General features: G+C 39.8%; 2 protein-coding genes across 5 annotated transcripts; one reads left to right on the forward strand and one right to left on the reverse strand.

Annotated features, from left to right (window-relative positions):
• Positions 1-707: 707 nt before the first annotated feature.
• dhdh.2 (dihydrodiol dehydrogenase, tandem duplicate 2) lies at positions 708-3,953 on the forward strand. The gene is made up of 7 exons (XM_030723121.1): positions 708-832; positions 1,522-1,633; positions 1,786-1,949; positions 2,162-2,417; positions 2,886-3,010; positions 3,163-3,313; positions 3,521-3,953. Exons 1-7 carry the CDS (start codon positions 743-745, stop codon positions 3,628-3,630), a joined length of 1,008 nt encoding a protein of 335 aa, XP_030578981.1. The 5' UTR covers positions 708-742; the 3' UTR covers positions 3,631-3,953.
• Positions 3,954-4,056: 103 nt separating this feature from the next.
• pkma (pyruvate kinase M1/2a) lies at positions 4,057-20,862 on the reverse strand. Of its 4 annotated transcripts, none has more exons than XM_030723102.1 (11): positions 20,705-20,862; positions 13,324-13,505; positions 12,914-13,005; positions 11,179-11,310; positions 10,876-11,062; positions 10,492-10,762; positions 10,112-10,262; positions 9,804-9,956; positions 8,043-8,209; positions 5,420-5,601; positions 4,057-5,316 (listed from the first exon to the last, which is right to left on the reverse strand). In XM_030723102.1, the coding sequence occupies exons 1-11, from the start codon at positions 20,737-20,739 to the stop codon at positions 5,210-5,212; spliced, it is 1,659 nt and encodes a 552-aa protein (XP_030578962.1). In that variant the 5' UTR covers positions 20,740-20,862; the 3' UTR covers positions 4,057-5,209. The 4 variants fall into 4 exon arrangements, with proteins under 4 accessions (XP_030578962.1, XP_030578969.1, XP_030578954.1 ...); XM_030723109.1 differs by lacking the exon at positions 20,705-20,862 and adding an exon at positions 19,104-19,190; XM_030723094.1 differs by lacking the exons at positions 8,043-8,209; positions 20,705-20,862 and adding exons at positions 7,449-7,615; positions 16,760-16,901.
• Positions 20,863-21,436: the final 574 nt, after the last annotated feature.

The following is a 21,436-nucleotide window of genomic DNA, read 5'->3' on the forward strand; positions in this document are numbered from 1 at the left end:
ATGCCATGCAACTGCCTTGTGCTCCTGTAATGAAGTCCTAGTCCTTTAAAGATAAACCCAGCTGTCACTGTGAGGTGTGTGATTGATGAATCCAATAAACGGCTGATTGTGAAAGGCATGTCTCATTTCAAATATCCGCTGGAGAGAAGAAGAGGCGTTATTATCACACCAGTTAAAGGCAGAGAGCGCCCCTTAGTGGGAAAAGTCGAGAAAACAATTAAATTATTTGATATCCTTTAATGGTTACAATCAGGACTGTTTTGATTACTTCATAGTCAGCATAGTGTTTTTTTAATTTGCACAAATGAAATTAATTTTCATAACACCGATCTTCATTATCTGTGATGTTGGCAGCACTTTGTGGGAAATGTCTCTACTTTTTTGGCTGCTAAAAATCTAAAAGAAACATTTCGGGTTTTTTTTTTTAATTCATAAAAAAAGACTTCTAATACTCTTCAGTTTGCATTAAAATTATTTACATTTTATTTTATTTTTTGTTTGCACATGTTTTTATTTCTTTATTCCTTCCACTCTGCATGTTATTACTTTCCATTTTTTGCAGGCTATATTATATAACGATGCAGTGTCTTTAACTTTATATACAATCTGTAATGCAGTAACGTTATCAAATTTAAAAAGTTATCTCATGAAGTCCACATGTATGTAGTGTCGCCACTCTGAGGCCGGGAGCAGCAACTGCAGCTCCTTGACCGTAATCTCTCAATCCGCCGTGTACAACAATATGGCAACCAGATGGGGAATCTGCAGCGCGGGGAAGATCAGTCATGACTTCACTGTGGCCCTGAAAACTCTTCCACCTGAAGACCATCAGGTATTTTTGATAGCGAACCACTTGTTCAGAAATATACCCGCTGATTCAAACAGAAACGTCTCCATATCACTCAGCGGGGCTTCCTGCTGCGGCCGTGCTGACTGCTTCTCTGCTTCTGCTGATTAGAAGTGCTGTTGAAATCACTTTCCTACAAACATCTTATTGACATTGTGTTGCGTATTTGCAGTGTGTGTCTTTAACAAAGCCACTGTAAGTGACACCGGAGGTGAACTTGCGAAAGCTGCAGGTTACAGTTTGCACTATGTCGACATACTGTACGCGTCACACTTTTACCGTAAATAACGCAATAAATGGGTACTTAAGGTTTTTTTGGCACTCCGTGATCCAAGGAATAAGGATATATAAAGATTTGTGTTTTATTTGCAATAAGGTTTACAAAGAAGCGAAAACTTGAGTATGTCCTTTTCTGGTTTAAGAATACGAAATAGCCTTGAAAGTTATTGTGCCTGATAACACACGCGCAGTGGGTGTGTTATCACATGACCTTGTGGTGGCACTGAGGGAACTTTTATACTAACACAAAGTAAAATTATTAAGATTGGGTGTTCATAAAATTTCCATGGGATGGAAAGGGACCCTAGAGCAGAGACTGTACGAGCCTTTCATTGAAAGTCCCCTACTTTAATGAAAGGGGACTTACTGAAACTCATCTGTGCCTGTATTCACAGGTAGTGGCTGTGGCAGCACGCAAGTTGGAGGATGCGCAGGAGTTTGCCAAAAAGCACAGCATCTCCAAAGCTTATGGCAGCTATGAGGAGCTGGCCAGAGATCCTGACGTAGGTCCGTTTGTGTCAAAAGTTTGCAGATTCCATTTGCTTTGCTGATGATTTGAAGCATTTCTCCTGCTCTGGTTAGGACTTACATGTTTGTTGTCTGCATAATCATTCTCGCTATGGTTTTTTTCTCTGGTTGGTGTCCGTATGCCTGTGCAGATGTGGTGTACATTGGAGTAATCCACCCTTACCATCTGAGCACTTGTCTGCTCTTCACAAATGCCAAGAAGAATGTGCTGTGTGAGAAGCCACTGGCTATGAACACCAAGGAGGTGCAGGAGATCCTGGCCTCTGCCAAAAGGAATGATGTCTTTCTCATGGAGGTACAAGTATAGCAGACCTTACAGAAAAAGGAAATTCTCAACATAGCATTGTTTTTACTTTTGACTTAAGACTTCAGTTGTACTATTAAGTGTCAAACCCTCATGTAAATCTAAGAATGTAAAAATCTAAGTCGATTTTAGCTTTATAATTATCACAGAACCAAGCACCTATAAAGTGACTGTTTGAGATGTCTACTGTCTTTTTGTTCCAGGCTGTTTGGACCCGCTTTTTCCCAGTCTCAGTTGAGATCAGACGGCTGCTGGCCCAGGGGGAGCTGGGTGACGTGAAGATGGTCAGATCAGAGTTCGGTGTGCCATTGATGCATATTCCAAGAGCAGTGCAGAAGGAGCTCGGTGGAGGAGCATTACTTGACGTCGGGATCTACTGCTTGCAGTTTATATCCATGGTGTACAATGGGGAGAAGCCAGAGAGCATTCAAGCTAGTGGGGTAGTGCACCTGGAGAAGGGTAATAACTTGTGTCACCTTTTAATATTTAGCTTTGTATTTACCCAATAATGCTGTTTATACAACTGTTAATGCCGTGAGTCAACAGGCAGTGGTGGAATAGCTGACTCATTCTACTGTTTTTATCTTTGACATGCTTCCCTAAAAAAAAAAAAAATACTGACATTTTAGTCACTAAAAGACCAATTTTTCTAATCTATAATAGAGAGGCTGATGGTGACAGAGGGGGTTGGAATAAGGTGAAGTTGTAAAGTTAATGTTCCAGCTTTAGTGCCACTACAGCATCTGCTGTGTGTGAACTGAGATTTTTACAGCGTTCCTCTTAGAGGTCTTTCAGTCATTTTTATGTGGCACAGTAAAGGTTAGGCTGCAGCAGTTATTTACGCACCAGTGTTTTCAGCCATGTCTTTGATTCCTTTATTTTAATGTCTTTTTCAAATGTCCACTGTATGTTTCTTTGTTATTGTAGGAGTGGATGAGACTGTGGTCGCCATTCTCAAGTACTCTGGAAACAGAATGGCAGTGATTACTTGCTCCGCAGGTGTACAACTTCCCAATGATGCCATTATTATGGGAACAAAGGGCTTCGTTCGAGTAGGTCATAGGTTTGCATATAATAGAATTTAAATAGAATGTATTGATGTGATTAACAAAAAAAGTTTGTTCAAAGTCAACCAAGGTAATTTGTGAAGTAGTTTGGCAAAAATCAGGTAGTAAAATGTGTTTTTTGTGTTGCACATTTTTAGGTCCCTGCTCCAATGTGGTGCCCCACGTCATTAGTGGTGAATGGGAAGGAGACTGAGTACCCAGTGCCAGAACCCTATTTACCTCTCAACTTCATCAACAGTACAGGAATGCGTTATGAAGCAGAGGAGGTTCGACAGTGTTTGCTCAAAGGTCATGTGACTTTCAGAATATTTTAGTCTGCATCCGCATTAGAGGGGGAAAAAAAAAAAAAAAAAAAAAGTTCAAATCATCCATCCTTCCAGAATTTTTAGGCAAGCATTGACTTGCAATGCACACATTTAGCACAAGGTGGCATCAGAAACACTAAAGTAAATATTTAGTGCAAGCAAACCTAACATTATTTTCTCCCCAATTCAGGTCTGAAGGAGTGTGCAGTCATGTCCCATGCAGACTCTCTCCTGCTGGCTGAGCTGGAGGATGAGATCCGCAGGCAGGTGGGGGTGGTGTACAGCCAGGACTGCCAGTAAACGTTAAACACAAACCCATATTATGATTAAAGAGAAATAGTTTGTAATTACGGCTAATTTCCTCTTATTGCTCCAACAGTAACCTTTACTCCTCCAATAAGGGTGTAAGGGTGAAGGCTGTAAGAGTGACGAGCAGTGTCATCTTATCCAAACCCAGATACTGCAGAAGATGTTAAATATTACCTTTATTTCATGAACTTCAAATATGAGGAGAAAAAAAACGTTACGTTACTGAATACTGCTGGGTCTAGCAATACACTATAACACTGTGAAACCTTTTGATCATCCATGAAATAAATTTTCAATTACAGTTTTGCCAAAGAGTGAAGTCTCCAGAATATTTTTACCTGAATCTTTCACTTGGTGTACAGAAAGTAAAGATGCCCACAAACAATGATTAAAAACAAACAAACAAAAAAAAAAATATTTAGATAGGTGCTCATCTCTTTTATTGATGGAACTCAGTCTTGTTGGACAGCTCAGTACACCAGCTAAGCATCACACCCCTTTACATTTTGTTAGTTCTTACACTCTAGCATTACAATCAAAAGCATGTTACACACATGGAAAGATACAGTGTCACCAACATAAATAGAGAAACAGAGGGACTCTACCCATCGCCAGCTTTGACTGTGAGGGTCAGGGCTTCATCTTTACATCATCTACCAAAAAAAAAATAAAAAGCCCTAAATATACTCAGTCACATGAGTCATCTTTAGCCAAACACACGTTTTTTTCCCCCCATAGGCGCCAGCTTTGATATAATCTAAATGTAACTGTAAAGGCTTTGACACAACTAATAACACAAACACAGCAACTACCTCTGAATTAGACATCCAAGACTAACTTTCTATAGGCAGTCAAAATATAAGTAGTATTGGATGTCCCAAAACAGAAGCTCACCATTCACAAGACTCAAGTATAATATCGAATGTAACATTGTCTGGAGTAGATTAGGAGTGCGACACTTACATATACACTGTAATACAGTGAAAGCTGGCAAATGAGGACACTTCATATAGACAGCACTAGAGCAGGATCTGTTTGGGTGGAGTGGTGGAGCCACTGCACTGTGGGAGGAGCCCATAGGATGCCACTACTTTGTTCATTTAACCAGCTGAGGAGTGCTATTAGGTGCTCTGTTAAGGTCAGCTGGCCCCACCACTAACCCCAGCTAAACATGAGTCGATGCGCACATGCACACAGACCAAGAAGCATTCACTCAGACAATTTAACTTTTAATCATACAAGTGTTTGAGTGAATAAATACAGCAGTTTCTGGTCAGGGTGTATTAATCTGAGGCCCTGAAGACTGGTTTGATTTAGGGAATGTAAAAGGAATGGAACATAAGTGGAACTGTGCGAAACAAGACTCCACTCCCACTCAAAATCTCAACCATGAGGGGTGTACATCTTAAAAACCCTTTGGATCATTTCCCAAATGCTAAATTGCTGAATCGTAGAGGATGCGAGCCCCAGTGTGTGGATTACAAAGGTTGTGAGCAGGAGTGAGGTGTGGGGTTGGAACGCTATGAAAGATAGATGAAAGGGAGAAAGCAGAGCAGGCCCTCCTGGCTGTTTAGGCCACCAGAACCACACGCATGGTGTTGGTGTAACCAGAGCCAGGACGCCAGCCGGTCAACACGATGACAACGTCACCCTCTTTGAAGAAGCCTCTGGCCTTGCCTACAAAATTTAACATGAAGCAATAAATGAACTGCTGGTTATTCAATGCATTTAATGAAGTTTACAGCAAACGGGATATTAAAAAGGTGAGGCAGTTGCTTACCCATTTCCATAGCAAAGTTGACACGCAAGTCTACATCCTCTGCCCACACTTCGTGTGCTGGTTTGGTGTAGAGGACAGGGAAGATGCCGCGGTACAGGTGGGCCTGACGAGCCGTTTGAGCGTTACGGGTCACAGCAATGATTGGGGCACGAGGCCTGTACCTGGAGATCAGGTGGGCGGACCTGCACATACACAGAGGAAGCTAGGCACTTCATCCACATTTAACTGATGTAATGATTTCAGCAGTATACGTTTATTTTGGAGTACAAAAGGAAGCGGCCGAATGAATTGCAGTGCATACTGAGCAGGTGAACCCATTGGAACTACCAGTATTATGGACTGATTGGTCCAATCATAACCCAAGTCTAAAAGTTCAAATGATCAAGTGTCGATAATCACATATTCTTAGGCAAATAATTGTAATACAAGGTCTTTAATGAGCATGTTTAATTTTAGTTTTAAGTCATTTTCCTGTTGCAGCCACCATCTTTTGAGCTTCATTATAGATTTTGGATGACATTTATACTCCAAAATTAACCTTAAAACAGTTTCATAAGCAGACATTTGATGTGTTCCATGAGTGGCATATGGTATACCTATGAACAGAGATGTTAACCAATTAAACTGAATCTTTTTTTTTTTTTTTTTAAACCTCACTGAAAGATGGTAGCCACAGTACTAAATCATTTTTCTTATCTAATAATGGACTGATCGACTGATCTAAACAGTTTTAAAGGACTTTGAACTTTATGGTAACCAGCGCTCTTTGATTGCAAGCCTGACCTCTTTTTTTCTTTTGGAGAAAGGTTTCACATTAGCAAATGCTTCTTGAAATGTGATTTAGGGTTTTCTAATATTCAAAAGCTCTCCAAACTCATTAAACCGTTTTTAAAGTTCTTGACGTCACCACTTCCAACCTACACTGTCTATGCCTCATTCTTATCCATGTTAAATGCATCACTAACACGTTATGTGGGTTAGTAGTTAAAATAGGTTGTGCAATACATTACAGATTTTATGGATTAAAAAAAAAAAAAGTAACAAGTAAAACTCTTGACTGAATAAGCATGTCCAAGCATTTAACTCATACTGTACATCCCTGAGGGTATGCATATTACATCAGACTGCAAGCTGCATGGCATTTTTAGCACTGAGTAAGAAATTAACTTAATATATGTAAATGATCTCCATACTGATGGATTCTTAAGAAAGAAATTTTTTTTTAAATTGGTGCAATTAATAACCCAACACCCACACCTGTGTTCTCAGATACTCTGGCTCATTTAGACTTCTCAGGTTTTGCAGAGCTCAATTACATTAAAGTATCCTACAAAACTAGTGCGAGAGGTACGGGAGGCAACCCGAGTCTCTGAAACTTCCACACATTCCTGAGAGGTCAGAGTAGCCAAAATAAGTGACAACACTTATGCTTTATCATCGGTGTGCAGAGGTTTAGCTCCCTGTCAGTAGTCCAAGAGATGTCCACTATCAAACACCAAGTGATCCTTTCAACAGCCCAGACTCAGGGCTGCTGTAATGTGAAATCAGTGTTCACTGTATTGTTTGTCTGATTTAGGTAACCAGTGACAACTAAGAATGTCACTTACAGTATTTAAATCATACACTGTAAGTAAATTATGGTTTCCAGTAATGAGTGAAAAAGGAAAACCAACATACAAACCCTAGGTTAAGTGATTTTGCAAACATTTGAGACAATACAGCAATCCACACTTAAATTTGAACAAAACCATCAATGATATTAAGAGTCTGAAAGGTGGACACCTGGGCTAGTGACATAACCCACTCATGTTTTATAAAATTAGTTGCTGTTACCGCACGCACGCACACACACACACACACACACACACACACACACACACACACACACACACACAAGGATGGGGATCTTCACAAGCAGATTAAGTGTTGGAGGAAGCTGCAGAAAATGGGTTAGATAGGTCGGCACACGTTTGGCGACGCCTTACCTTCAGGACCAGAATCATGTCACCTCAATTCCACTTTTTCTTACCTCCCAGTCTTAGTGAGAACAATAATGGCACTAGCGCAGCATTTGAAGGATGACTCAACAGCTCCAACAGCGACAGCCTCTGTCGGGTCTCTGGTCAGCTGGGAGTGTCTCCTCAGCTCTTCAAAGAGCTTGCTGTGGAAGGTGGCGGCCTCGGCCTCTCGTGCTATCTGAGCCCCGAAGGGAAGGGTTTTTTTTTAACGGGGGGGGGGGGAGGTGGGGTGTTACTCTCAGTCACACACACACACTATATATTGAGGTACTCACATCAGTGGGAGTAACTGCCAAACATATTGCTAGACTCCTGGTTGAACAAGGATGGCCAATTAAACTAATTAAGATGTTCACACACATCAGTGAAGAAGAACGTTAGGTGGGATGATGGGAGAGATGTTAGGTCTTTTTATGCATTGTCCCCACACAAGGATTTAACTGCTTCTATACAGCTTAACAGCCAACCATGAGTCTGGTTATGTTTGCCAGCTCTCCCAACTGCTCCCTTCGAAAGTCCCTGTCTGGCCCTACTCTTCCTCTCAGACTCCTTAAGCACAGTTATCAGTGACCTCCACCAACTGCCAGACCAGATAACCTGCCTACCTTCCAGAGCCCGTGAGCACAATGATCCCAGAGGCCAAGCTCTTAAAGGAGGCCTCGACAGCACCGATTGCAATGGCCTCAGCAGGGTCTTTGCAGTGCGGCGTGGAACGACGCAGGTCCTCAAACACCTGCCGATGGAACATGGCTGCCTCGGCTTCACGGGCAATCTGGCACAAGTGAGGGCAAGATGCATCGAAGAAAGGCATTTTCAAACCAGACAAACAGATGTAAAGCAAGAACAGGTGACAGGCAAAAGGGAGAAAATACAAGAACATGAAAAAACAAAGGGGGGCAATGTTAAAAAAAAAAGGTACACAAAAGTAAGTTAAAGTGAAGAAGGGAACGAAGAAATGAAGAGTCAATACAAGAGTTTAGGTGTGCAGTTAGTGGGGGGGGAGGGGGAGGGAATGTTGAGATTAAAACAAAGCCACAACTTTACCATAAGCATTTATGAGATATTAAATATGACATACAGTGAAATGCATCTGGCTTTTATTTAAAACACTTTTAATCTAAAACATTAAATCACAACTTTCTTGTCAAAAAAAGTAAAAAAAAAAAAAACAAAAAAAAACACACACACACACACACACACACACACACACACACACACACACACACACACTGTGAGTTAAGACACACTGCACAAGAAGTTGGAGATGGTTAAGGACAGTCAGGAGGAACAAAGAACAGTACAGAAAAAAAAAAAAGAACTTGGAGAACAGAAGCTTAGAAGCAGTTATTGTTTAATTTTCCTTCCTTACTAAATGAGTGTTTTTATAAATGCATTATAAAGCTGTACTAAGGCGTTCCTTGCAACTTAATAGAAACTGCGAGTTCTGCAGGACTGCTGAGTCAGTCTGTATTGCAGAGTAGCTGTGAACAGTGGAGGGAAGCCAAAAAAAAAAAAAAAAAGCATGAACAATGACGACAGCATTAACTGCATTACTTTGATGTAAACACTTCATACTAAATTTGTATTGGTCTGGGACCACAACAAAAGGTGCTTCATTTTTACTGTACTTCATTTTTACTGTCCCTGACTGACCAACACAAATGCAGGTGTAACATATACAAATAAAGGAATTTCCTTAATCCCTTGTAAATCAAGTCAATGATTGGTAATTTATGATTCCATGTGTGGCATCACTTGAAACTGCTGTTCCTGCTCCTTTTTACACCAGCCACATTTTTTTTCTCCCCAGAATAAAATGTATTTAGGGGAAAATGGTTTGCACTTTGAATTCTTCACTAGTTATCAAAGTTACTAAGATTTTTTTTAGTATAATCTTAGTAACTTTGGTAACTTTCAGTGTGTGTTAGATGAAGAGGTTCAGGCAACATGCATGATTTGGAAATTAATGTCTTAGCAAATTTAAATGCCAAATACAGGTGGAATTATCACTGGGATTAATGGTTAATATTTTACCAAATTTGTGCTTTGTCAATACCATTATTCCCAACTGAGCATTTTAACATGACTGATTTGTATATTGATAATTCCTGCTGACTTCTTTGGGGTTCATCAAGTGATCAAATAAAAAGGAGTACAAGACATATCAGGTGAACAAAAAGGGGGAAAAGAAGAATGAAAGCATAACCATCCAGAAGCTACAGCCCCACCCCCTCTAAAAAATGAAGATTCGTAATTGTAATTCATGCAATCCAATCACAAAATCATTGCTCTTTAAATTGCAGCTCATTCTGAACTTATTTAGATACTTTTTTCCTGTTTGATATTGTTATTATACATTAACTCACCATGTGCTGTGTGCGTACTGCCTCCAGAGGGTAGTCTCCCTTGGCAGTCTCCCCACTGAGCATAATACAGTCAGCTCCATCCAGCACCGCATTGGCTACGTCACTGCCCTCAGCACGGGTGGGTCTAGGCTTCTTGATCATGCTCTCCAACATCTGAATGATTTAGGAAAATGAAGCCAGTCTGGGTCACATTCACATAGTTGAACATATTTACACCTAATCTGATTAGTGCATCGAGACCTCTGCCACTTTTTAAAAACAAATTAGATCTGAGGGGGGAAACAAAATTTTCCCTGCTCTTATCTGACCTGAGTGGCACAGGTGATTGGCTTGCCAGCTCTGTTGCAGCGACCAATCATCATTTTCTGGGCAAGGAAGACCTTTTCTGTAGGGATCTCAATGCCCAGGTCACCTCGGGCAACCATGATACCATCACTGGCCTCCATGATTTCATCAAATCTGCAAAACAGGGATCACAAAGTGCAACTATATATTATCATCAAAGAGTCTCAGGAATATGGCATAAAGACTGGTTCATCAAGACCCCTTTGCATCCAAGTTCTTGTGATTACAAATTCAAAGACTTTTTGATTTGGTGTTGCTCCTCAGCTAATGTAATAAAAATTTGTAAAAATCCAACATAGCACAAATGCACCGTGACATCAAAGATGGACCCATCTCCACACACCTCCGTACACCTTCGTGGTTCTCGAGCTTGCTGACGATCTTGATGTTTTTGCCCTTCTCTCCTAGCACTGCCCGGACAGCGTGCACATCTTCTGCTTTGCGAATGAAGGAGGCAAAGACCATGTCCACTCCCTGCTCCACACCAAACTGCAGGTCTTTGATGTCTTTCTCTGAAACAGCAGGAAGGTCTACAGCAGCACCAGGGAGGTTGACTCCTTTCTTACTGCCCAAGGTGCCACCATTCTCAATTTCACAAATGAGATAATCAGAGCCTTGGGGAGGTGAAAAAAATACACATTAACACAAAACAGTATTTTCTAATTATTATAACACAAGTGTAGACTTTATGGGGCTGGCCTTCTTCATCCTTGCCTCTTTTACGTACCAATCTCCTTGACTTGCAGGGATATGAGTCCATCATCAATATAGACCTTGCTGCCAACTTCCACAACTTTGGTAATGTTCTGGTAGTCGAGCCAGAGAATTTCATCACTGCAGTTCTCCTGGTAAGCGTCATCCAAGGTAATCTTGATCATGTTACCCTTCTTCAGCTCCACCTCAGCCGTGCCGCTCTGTCAAATCATTAAGAGACACAATTTGTCTTTCGGGTTGGTTTTCATGCTGAAAGTTTATATTAAGCCATTCAAAAAGCCACATGAAGAATAAGAAAAAGTAGAGTTAAACTCACTCCCTTAATGAGGCCAGTCCTGATCTCTGGGCCCTTGGTGTCCAGAGCAATGCCAATAGGCCTGTATTGGATACTGCCAGGCTCAAAGCTCTCACAGGCCTCACGAATGTTCTTGATGGTTCCTGCATGATACTGTAGAAAGAAACAAGTCAATGTGTTAAATTATCTCCAGTGAACACTCTTAGCCAGATGCTAACCTACCTGGGTATTTTTTTTTTTTTGGTTAAACATGTGACTTTCAACCTTTATTTCTATCAAATCTTCCACTACAGTCGCATTAAGAAATAATATTTTATGCAGTTACTCAGATATAGGTTTTACAAAGCAGACATAAAAGTAACAGCAGCCAATTAAAAGATAAGATGCAGCTCACACAACCATAAACATGGGTCATGATGTTATAGCATCATCGTCATGGGGTCATTCAGTTACTTCTACCAGTGCAACTGCTGAACCCAGGTGCCAAAAGCAAATCAGCCAAAAGTCTTAATGTAGAGGTATGTTAAATGGTTGAGTTAATTAAGCATAGCCAAAATATCTACATGAGCTGACAGACTGCATTTTTAAAGGTGCCATTTGGCTGTAAAGCTGTCAAGATTGATAACCTGGATAATACAGTGCCATGCAAATTGGTGACATGTCATCAATGTGTGTCCTTGAACACAGGTTACTGTTATGATAGATGATTAACACCTTCCGAAACTGTGCCATCTATGATAAGTTAGTTAGCTGAGGGCATGTAGCGTTTCTCAAGAGGAAATTCCTTAGTGAAGTGAAAAATAGACACCACAAAACTCAAGGATCTAAATTCTAGTACAAGGAAAAACAGACTTTAAATAAATAGTTAAATCTGAAAAGAAGAAAAAGTATGCAGGTGTACTTTTGCCTTAACTGGCGGTGCAGTGTTTGTGGCTTTATAACAGCTACCTCCTGTGCATGGCTTATACTGCCCACCTGGGTAACCAGAGCTTTTAGTAATAACTTAAGTGGCAGGTAATCACATTGGCTGCCCTTTCACACAGACACCATGCTGAGTTAGACCAAAAGAAAACCTGTGTGATTTTGCCAGTTGCCATTTTCAAATCTACAGTGACATTTGATCCCTTTAAAATAGCTACACCCACTCAATCCAAGAATACTTTAAAAACAACTATTAACAATTACTACATTGAATCTGCATTGTGTCTTTATACGTCACATCTCGTAGCATCTTAAACTGCAAGGACATTATAATGTCAGGATGTCAGAGGATAGGCTAAAAATACAGAAGAGTTCAAACTGATTAGAAAGCCAACATTTCTCATGTGTATAATTCTCATCAGGATCAGATAAGGTTGATAAACATGCCCAAAGTAGACAGGTTTCTCCGTCTTCTTACTGGAAAGGCCTGAAGGGGGATAGTCTGATTGCAAGATTTAGCTCATCCCATCATTACTACACTATACGACCCCATGGCTAGTTATCCCTCCCTTGCGCTGCCTTCCACCTTTTGATTGGTTGGCTATGTTTGTAATTGTAAGTTACTAAAACTGCTTTAAAAGCTAAAAAGAAAATCAGACAGGATAAAGACTGCCACATAGCTAAACCTGCCAACCAGTACCAGTCTGTGATAAAGCACAAAACTATATTTGAAGGAAATGTCAGGTTACGTAAAATGAGATTTAACTGTCTGAAATTTAAACCGTCTTTTCACCAAGACATTTACACAGCAGACGGAAGTTGTAGGAAGACCCACCTCGTGTGTGCCGTGGGAGAAGTTTAAGCGAGCAATGTTCATTCCAGACTTGATCATCTCCTGCAGCGTTTCCACAGATCGAGAGGCTGGCCCTGTAGGTAGTTGTCGAAAAGGAAAAGGATTGAATAAAAAGTACAACATTTAAAATTTTGATGCCATTTACTAATAAAGTGGCACAAATCATCATCTACAAACTACAGTCCAAATTTGAAATTTCAAAACAGGTGTTATTTTATCAACAGATTGTTGATAAAGTACTGTATGAGGACACAATGCTGTGAATGGAAAATTTCAAAAGTAACTGGCCAAATATTGATGAAACACACAAATACTCCTTTAAATGTATAAACACAGGTTCCTTCCATATCCTTTAATGTCTGAGTAAATCTTCAAATGTAGGTTGGACCGACCAATGGTGCAGATGATGCCGGTGTTGCGTGCAGTGGTGGGCTCGGAGTCGATATCCAGCAGGCACATGTGTTCCAGGAAAGTCTCAGCCATAGCAGCATTGAGCTGCTGTGTCTGGATGAAGGCTGAGCCCATGTCTGACTTTAGCTGAAGCATGGTAATCCCTGGTGCAACTGCAGAAGTCCTTCATAGAAGAAAAACAAACCATTAGAGGATGCAGCAAAACAGAGTGAAATTTTATTTCTGTTTATTACTCAGGTTCTTAGATTCCACACGTGTCCAAATTTATCACCCCCCCTTTATAATTTTCCAAACTAGTTATAAAACAGGACAGTTATTAGTTGGGCTAGTTATGTCATAGCAACATAGCAACAGTCTAAAGCCCATTTCCGTACATTTGTGCTGGAATCCTCGTGTATGTGCATGAGACCAACAAAATGTCATGATCATACGCAAGCTATGGCTCAATTTTTCTGCAGGGAAAAACTGAACCTAGAACTGTCAGAAGTCACGAACTCTAAACATTGTCTAGACTCAGCCACAGAAGTGTTGGGGGGGGGCTCTAAGATTAGGATTATGAAATCTAACTGCTGCATTTCTGTGTTAAGATTGGGTTATAGTGACCACAGGCTTTGCACAAGACTATCCTGAATTCTAGGTTGCAGAATCTGCAGTGAATAATTTGTGATTCTGACAACTAAGGAAAACCTCAGAATCCAGCCCTTTGGGGTAGCTCTCAGTTACTTGAAGACTGACAGGGAACATGTCAATGTTGATCTGTAGTGTTAGGGACATTCTAAGGCTAACACTGGTTCACTATCCCATTTCCATTATTCTATAGTGGGGACAGAGTAGCCTAGTGAGCTGCTACACACCGCCCACTCTTCTTGCTGAGTCACCCATGGTAACGACACCACCACTCTATTCGAATGCTGGAATTTCCTAGCTTTCATCATGAAACTGATCACTTTAGTTGTAAAAGAGAGGGGAGATAAGGTCTTTATGGCAGCACAGAACAGAAATTACACAAAATCCTGTGGACTGCTAAAATGACTCAATACTGTCAGTTGCTCACAGATGTGTGGCTGGGACACTCCCTTTCTTTCCTTTCAATCGATTAGTCACAGAATTATGAGGGGTAGTTTATAAATGAATACTGAAGCATGTTTAATCCAACAAGGTAGGCATGTTTGAGCAGGGTGTAGCATTACTTATCTATATTGATTAGGAGTGCAGCTTCTTTCAGGGTTCTGGTCGCTGTGGTTACACATCTACAGCACAGCTGGCACAAATGTTTCATATATCAGTGAATAAAATTTGTGTGACTCAATCGAGGCAAGTTTACATTATGAATGGGTCAGAAATTGGCTACAAATCTGATGTGGAGCTGCCAGGGTCCAGAATAAGGCAAGCGGCTGTATCATTTTACATAAAAGATTAAGACAGGGATGGACAAAGTATTGTATTACACTGTAATAGACCAACGGGCATCTGTATGCATGCAAAATTGGACCAGGCAATATATAAGGTCATCATAATATTTGAATTTATATGGCCAAAAAAAAAAAAAAAAAAAAAAAAAAAAAAAAAAAAAAAAAAATACAATAAGTTACAAGATTTAAAATGATAATTAAAAAATAAATAAATACATCAATGACGCAGTAGCTCATCTGGCTTACAATCCATCACATTTCACAGGCTACTGCTCATAAAATGATATGACCTTGAGCACAATTTGAGTGAAGACTCATCAGGTGATCACTGTGTGCAAGTTTGATTAAATTCTGACAGATACTGTAAGAGTATCCTCAAGAGTAGCGATTCTTGTGAATAATGGACAGACGAGGGATGCTCGTCTTGGCATAATAGTCAAATGAATATCAACTACTTAGAAATAAATAAATCCTTGTGCCAGAGAAATATAGATATAGATCAGCTACACAATTTGACATTTTACTTTATCATCACTGTATTATATAAAATGTTTAGAATGTTTTGCCTTTAATTTAATTCAATTCCCTACTATATACAGAACAGAATGCAAAGGCTAAGGCAGGAGAATTTGGGAACAATGGCAACTTTTGGGTAGTGCAGCTACAACTGAAGCCACAGCCATCTTTGTGGTAACCTCTCAGTGGAAAATGTGTTGCACCAGACCAACAGTAGTGGTCTGACTCTGTCTTACTCATAACATCCTAAATGCAAATCCATCATGGTGGGGGATTCCGGGCAGAACCTCTCTGCTAACAAGCTGCTAGCTGATGATGTAACATTTCCATCAATGGGGTAGACTAATGTTGTACGTGAGCTCAGTCACACTGCTGCAGCACACATAAGCCCTCAGTGGGCTGAACCACAGGGAAAAACCTCAAAGGGGTGTTAAAGGAGCACGAAATGCTGGCAGTTACTACAGCATGCTGCGTCTTTTAAAATGGGTTTAAACTCTAAACATACTGCAATACAGTTACTGTTGCAAAACTGAAAGGATGCACATTTAGAGAGAAGTGTGGAAATTACGTTTTAGGCAACTTCCTATAGAAGATGTTCGCTACGTGACTACATGAAGACTATAAATATGTCACCCCCCCCTCCCAATACTCAGCACCACACGTGCGCACACATCTAAAGCTTTGTATCTTTACCAGGCTGTCCCTTGCATTCTTGCAAAGCTGTGTTGATTAAATTAAAAAAAAAAAAAAATCATTCCACACAGATATACTGGCCCTTGGTAAAGTGCTCAAAACCCCTTTTGTGGTTAAAAAAACAAACAAAACAAAAAAAAAAACAACTAAAGCACCACAATGTTATAGCTAGTAAAGATAATAGCTAATAACTAAAATTCATTGCCTGTGTCTTTAGCAGTTTAAGAAAATATCCTCTCACACTTGATCTTAAATACTGCCTGTATCCTCAGGTGAAATGTTATTTTTGGAACAGAGGGAAAAAGACTGACAAAAGAACATGTTTTCCTGATATAAGTTTTGTGTGAAATTTCTGCCTGTCTGAACCAGCTTGCAAACTCCTGGTTGAAACAAAATTACGTTCAGCAGGAATGGCCCAGTGTGACAGATAACCAGCAAGTCTGAACCCAGTACAGCCAGTGGGTGGTAGATACAGACCTGCAGCAGCTACAGTAACCCTGACACAGATGTAGGACTAACTTTAGAACTGTCTCTTAATAATCCCCTCAAATCCTTTCCTTTGTTACATACCTTTGTAACATAAATATTTGTCACCATCTTCTCATGTATTTCTAATCCATTTCCTTATTACTCTTATCTACGGAAAAAAAAAACCCCTGTGCAATCATTAGCAGTTATAGTAGCATTGCTGCCAGGGTGGCATGACATTTTGTATCACCTGCTAAGTATGTGATGTGACACTGTGCTCATCCACACTCACTCAACCAAGGCACCATTTGCAGGTTACACTACATACCCCCAGTAGATCCTCCTGTTCCTCCTGGGGACAAGCAAGCATGTTACTACAAATGACCTCCACAGCCACCCCAGTGTGCTGGAGCTTCCAAATCCAATGAACAAACTCCTCTTTGCTCCAGCAGAACTAACTACTGCAATGCGTGTGCATGTGTGCAACATTTCCAGGAGCTCAAGAGTAAATCCATTCAATGAGGTTAAAGGATATGGAGAGCACCTGCAGCGACTGGGCAGTCACCGTGATCAAATACAACGGGCATACATGAGAATTCTCTGACCGTACAGAGTACTCCGACACCAATGCTGCTACCAGTCTAGGCTAGACAACACCCCAGGTCTAAAAATGGATTTTTGGCTAATAACAATACACAACATGCAGTCAGCTGGTAGAAATCTAATACTCAGAATACATGATGTAGTTATACTCCCAAACAAATTAGGTTCATGAACGGTGCAAATGGGAGCACCTTAAAGAGAATGTAAACACATTAAAGTGACTATTTTGTCAGGTGAGGGCAAACAAATACACCTAAATGGTGGAGTTGGCTCCATGTGGCATTAGCAAACATACATCTACAATAGATAGAGACTCCAAGGGAGCAATGACAGCTGTTTGTCCCAACTCTTTGCACTGGCCACCAGCTTTGCAACAGCTAAACATTTTTATCACAACTGCAGATCAAGGACAATTCCTCCTAGAACAGAAGATTGTACTTTTACCATCTGTTAACTGCAGCAGCAGGTGCAATCCAAAAGTCACATTTGTCTTGGCAAATGGCTAGGTGCCTATCACAATGCTTTAATAAAAGCAGAAATTTACTAAGCTGATAAACCAGAACTGTCTCTTGAGATTGTGATAATGTGAATCTCAAAGGACCTGCCTAAAATTACAACAGTAAACAGCACTGATTTAAATTCACAGGTTCACCTTAATTTTTTGTAAGTTACTCTGACTTTATATGGGAAAATAATGATAGCTGTAGAGTTCTGTGGTTTGAGTCTAGACTTAAGTAGCAAGCAGACATACACCATTAAAGTTCTCCTTGTTTGAGTTCATCACTTCAACAGAACTCAGTCACCTGACATTTTGATCTGGTTGGGCTCCTGTGAAAAAAATAGACTACATTTTGTAAACAGCGGATTTGCCCAGAAAGGTCATATGAATGACAATGAGTTTGTTATGCACATAACTGCATTTCAGAACATAAAGGACATACAGCAGGATATCAAATTACAATTTAAAATTCAACTAAAAGACAATAATCTTCCTTTTTTGAGCGGGCGGGGCTAAAAGATGGGAGAGTGGTCACATACCTGGCAGGATGAGACCTGCCAACACGCCTGTGCATCCACTGTCAATAAGGCCCGTTACTATTAAACCACTGCGGCAAGTTACTGCAGTCATACTGAAGCTATATATACACACACACACGCATTTCAAACTACATTTACCATAGGATGGCTATGTCCTGCACCATATCTAACGTGTCTGGAATTTAGCTAAAAGGAAACATTATAGGAAAGATGGATGAACTAAAGAATCGTGATGCGCATCGTGATGAATTTAGCTTAGCGCTAACGGACACACTGAGGAAGAAAACAACACACGATTTTTAATCAAGCATAACAGCTTTAACTATAATGTGTTTTTTCATCATTTAAAGGCTACATTAGGCAAAAACTATCAGTATTTTATATTAATAATAATGCAGATAAAGTTACAATAAAGACGATGCGCTAAAGGTCACGTTCTCATCCTGCGTCACATTTTCCAGAGCTTGATACATCACGGATACTGACCAATGGGAGGCCTTTAAGACAGAGGGGCGACACCCACATCAAGAGGCAACAGGAAGCGATTCTACCATCGTTTCACACACATGTAATTTAATGTCACTGATTTTTCTAGATTTTCTTGGTTTGCTATAAAAACAAGACTGATACTTTTTAAAAGTTTGTTATATATGCGGCTACACAATTCGCGCCCTAATTCCATCATATTACCATTCATTAAACGCATCTTCAATCCACAAGGTTGTTAAAGGCACTCTAAGCCTGTATATCAGGGCTTTAAAATGGCTGATCTAAGCTGACTGTATTTACCGAACTGTTCTGAAATTATTACACGATTTCAGGCTTTAAAATAGCAATAGCATAAGATATCGGTAGATGGGAAAGAGAGAAAACCACATGCCATTGAGCAAGTTGTGCAAACCTAAACTTACCAAAGCGTAGAATGTAGCTGCTGAAAAATAAAAGTCTTAAAGTTATAAAAATCGGTTATGTGACCAAAAGATCGCTAAACAATGCGGCTAAAAACCCCCCTCCCGGTTGAGGATACCCACCTTTAGTCTCTGTGAAAGCGATGTGACTGGCGTATCACTCTGAGATCGGCTCAAGGTGATCTCTTTAGTACCCCAAGCTACGGCACTACTTTCTAGGGATGCTGCGCTACACCTAACCGTGAGAATATGTAAAAAGGGAAAAAAGGGAGCTTGAGACTCTTGCAGCAACCGCTGCGTCAAAACACATTTTATTTCAGTTTTTTTTTCCAGTATTACCCTTGTGAAAAACCGGGAAGTGGTAAATACGAAAAACGACGCGGAAGGATACACGGTAGTAGTTAGAGCGGATAGCTAGACATGTGACTATAAATGGCATTCCGGGAAAGAAAAAAAAGAGTAAAACTGCAGTAGCATGATTTTCATCAGTATTCACTGCCCGTTTACAGGCCCCGTAAGATTAAAATGAGTAATATTTCATGCTTTCTTTTGAGTCCATTAATGCCTGGACGTGCTAATCATCTGCTGCTAAAGTGCAGGATGGGGGAGCATCATCAAACGGGCAATACACGTTTGATGATACATAATATCGTTTTTTTTTTTTCTTTGTTTGTTTTTTTTATTTAATTGATGAAAGCTGATTTTTGTTTTTAAAAAAATACAATTAAAAAACAAACAAACAAGCAAAAAAACAGACCCAAATGTTTTGGTGTCCCTGCTGTATTTGTAAGCTCCCAGTGAGTAAACAGAAAAAAATCTAATGTGAAATCCTTTATAAGACTATACCTCCATCTAGTGATGAACAATGATACTACAGTTTGGATAAGTTTAGGTAAACAAGTACGTGCCTGTGTTGTTAATTGATATTGAATGTTGTCAAAGTGCATTCCCTTAAACTATAAACATTAGTTGTAGTTATTTGTTTGTTATGCACATATGCTTTATTCAACTGATTTCATCTTGAAATCAAATTGCTAATTTGAAGTAAAAAACAGACTACAGCAGGGATTCTCTGCCTAGTCATGGAGCACAGAGCCACTCTAAGTGGGGGTTGGATGGCCAAGGTAAAAATATAACGTGAAATTACGCTTAAAAAAAAAAGTGTTTGAGAAATCAGGAAAGAAAAGAATAATATTCCAATAGGACTGATTTTTAATTGTTAACAGTTAATTGACTTTGTGCATACTAGAAAAGCTATTGCACTACAGTAAAAAAGTATTTTGCTGCCAATATTTCATTCATTACAAATGCAAATGCATATATGTTGCAACTTCACCTCATTTGTTTCTGTAATATACTGTATGAGAAAGAGAGAGAGCAAGAGAGAATTTCAACTTTGTTGGAGGTAAAAACTTAAATTTTACCACATGTGTTTATACCTTGCATACAGTACATAACCATATAACAAATGCTTCCCACGATGATTAATTATCTTGTTGCCATAATCAGCTCTGCCAATAAGATGTGAGCCAGAAAGTAAATCGTTGACACAGGCACAAATACCATCCATATCTCAACAGCGAACAAAACCTCCAAACGTTGAAATTACAAAGATAGTTCTTAACATAAGTTTACACAAACAGTAAAACACAGATGCTAATCCTTCTTTTTTCTTTTCCCACTGAATTGATGGCCCCTCGTCATGGGTTACATGTTCATCTCACCTGTTAACAGTTGCACTGCTACTCCCACTGCCCATGTTCCTGTCTCTGACTGCTGGCTTTCTTCTTCTTGGGTCTCCTCTACTCCAGCATACAGGTTTGATTGATACACCTGTCCAGGTGAGGAACAGATCTGCTGTTCAGTCTCTTTGGTCACTCACTGCCCAAGCTCTTGGCTGTCAGTCAGCATTAATAGCTGCTAAAGCCTGGTTCATGTTGTACAGTAAGACAGTATGGAAATATGCTCAGATAAATCTCAGAGATGAGCAGAGAGGATACCCTAATGCTTCTAATACTGCTCTAGTAAAAGTGTCACTATCAATGCTACAAAAAACACACAAAAATAACCAGTCCATTTCCATTAAAGCACACACAAACCTAAAACAGTAATGATTATATCATATAAACAATAGAATCATTAAAAAAGTGAAAGAAATAATAGACGGTGAACAGAATGGAAAATACTGGGAACAATAGATGGAAGTCAATTGAGATTATTTAATTTTATTTGCTTTTAAATATTGAGCTCTATAACAAAATGAAACAACACAAATATTCACTGTGCATAAAGACGAAATCAAAATATGCAAAAAGACCCCAAAATATGCCCAAAATACCGTAGTGATGTTGCAGTCCCAGTCTAAATGAAAGCCAGGGTTCTCAAAGTGCGGCCTATTGGTTGGTGACAGCCGTTTGATAACCTGGTAACCTTTTGCACAGTCAACTATCATGACA

Source organism: Archocentrus centrarchus, chromosome 3, assembly GCF_007364275.1.
Source record: "Archocentrus centrarchus isolate MPI-CPG fArcCen1 chromosome 3, fArcCen1, whole genome shotgun sequence".
In the NCBI taxonomy this organism is placed as follows: domain Eukaryota; kingdom Metazoa; phylum Chordata; class Actinopteri; order Cichliformes; family Cichlidae; genus Archocentrus; species Archocentrus centrarchus.

Coding starts and splice junctions, on each gene's coding strand:
- dhdh.2 (XM_030723121.1), top strand. CDS start 743: ATGGCAACCAGATGGGGAATCTGCAGCGCGGGGAAGATCAGTCATGAC. Junction 1,634..1,785: donor GGCCAGAGATCCTGACGTAG/GTCCGTTTGTGT, acceptor ATGCCTGTGCAG/ATGTGGTGTACATTGGAGTA. Junction 1,950..2,161: donor ATGATGTCTTTCTCATGGAG/GTACAAGTATAG, acceptor TTTTTGTTCCAG/GCTGTTTGGACCCGCTTTTT.
- pkma (XM_030723102.1), bottom strand. CDS start 20,739: ATGGGCAGTGGGAGTAGCAGTGCAACTGTTAACAG. Junction 13,006..13,323: donor CGGCATCATCTGCACCATTG/GTCGGTCCAACC, acceptor AACTACCTACAG/GGCCAGCCTCTCGATCTGTG. Junction 5,602..8,042: donor GTGCTCACGGGCTCTGGAAG/GTAGGCAGGTTA, acceptor GTGTATGTGCAG/GTCCGCCCACCTGATCTCCA.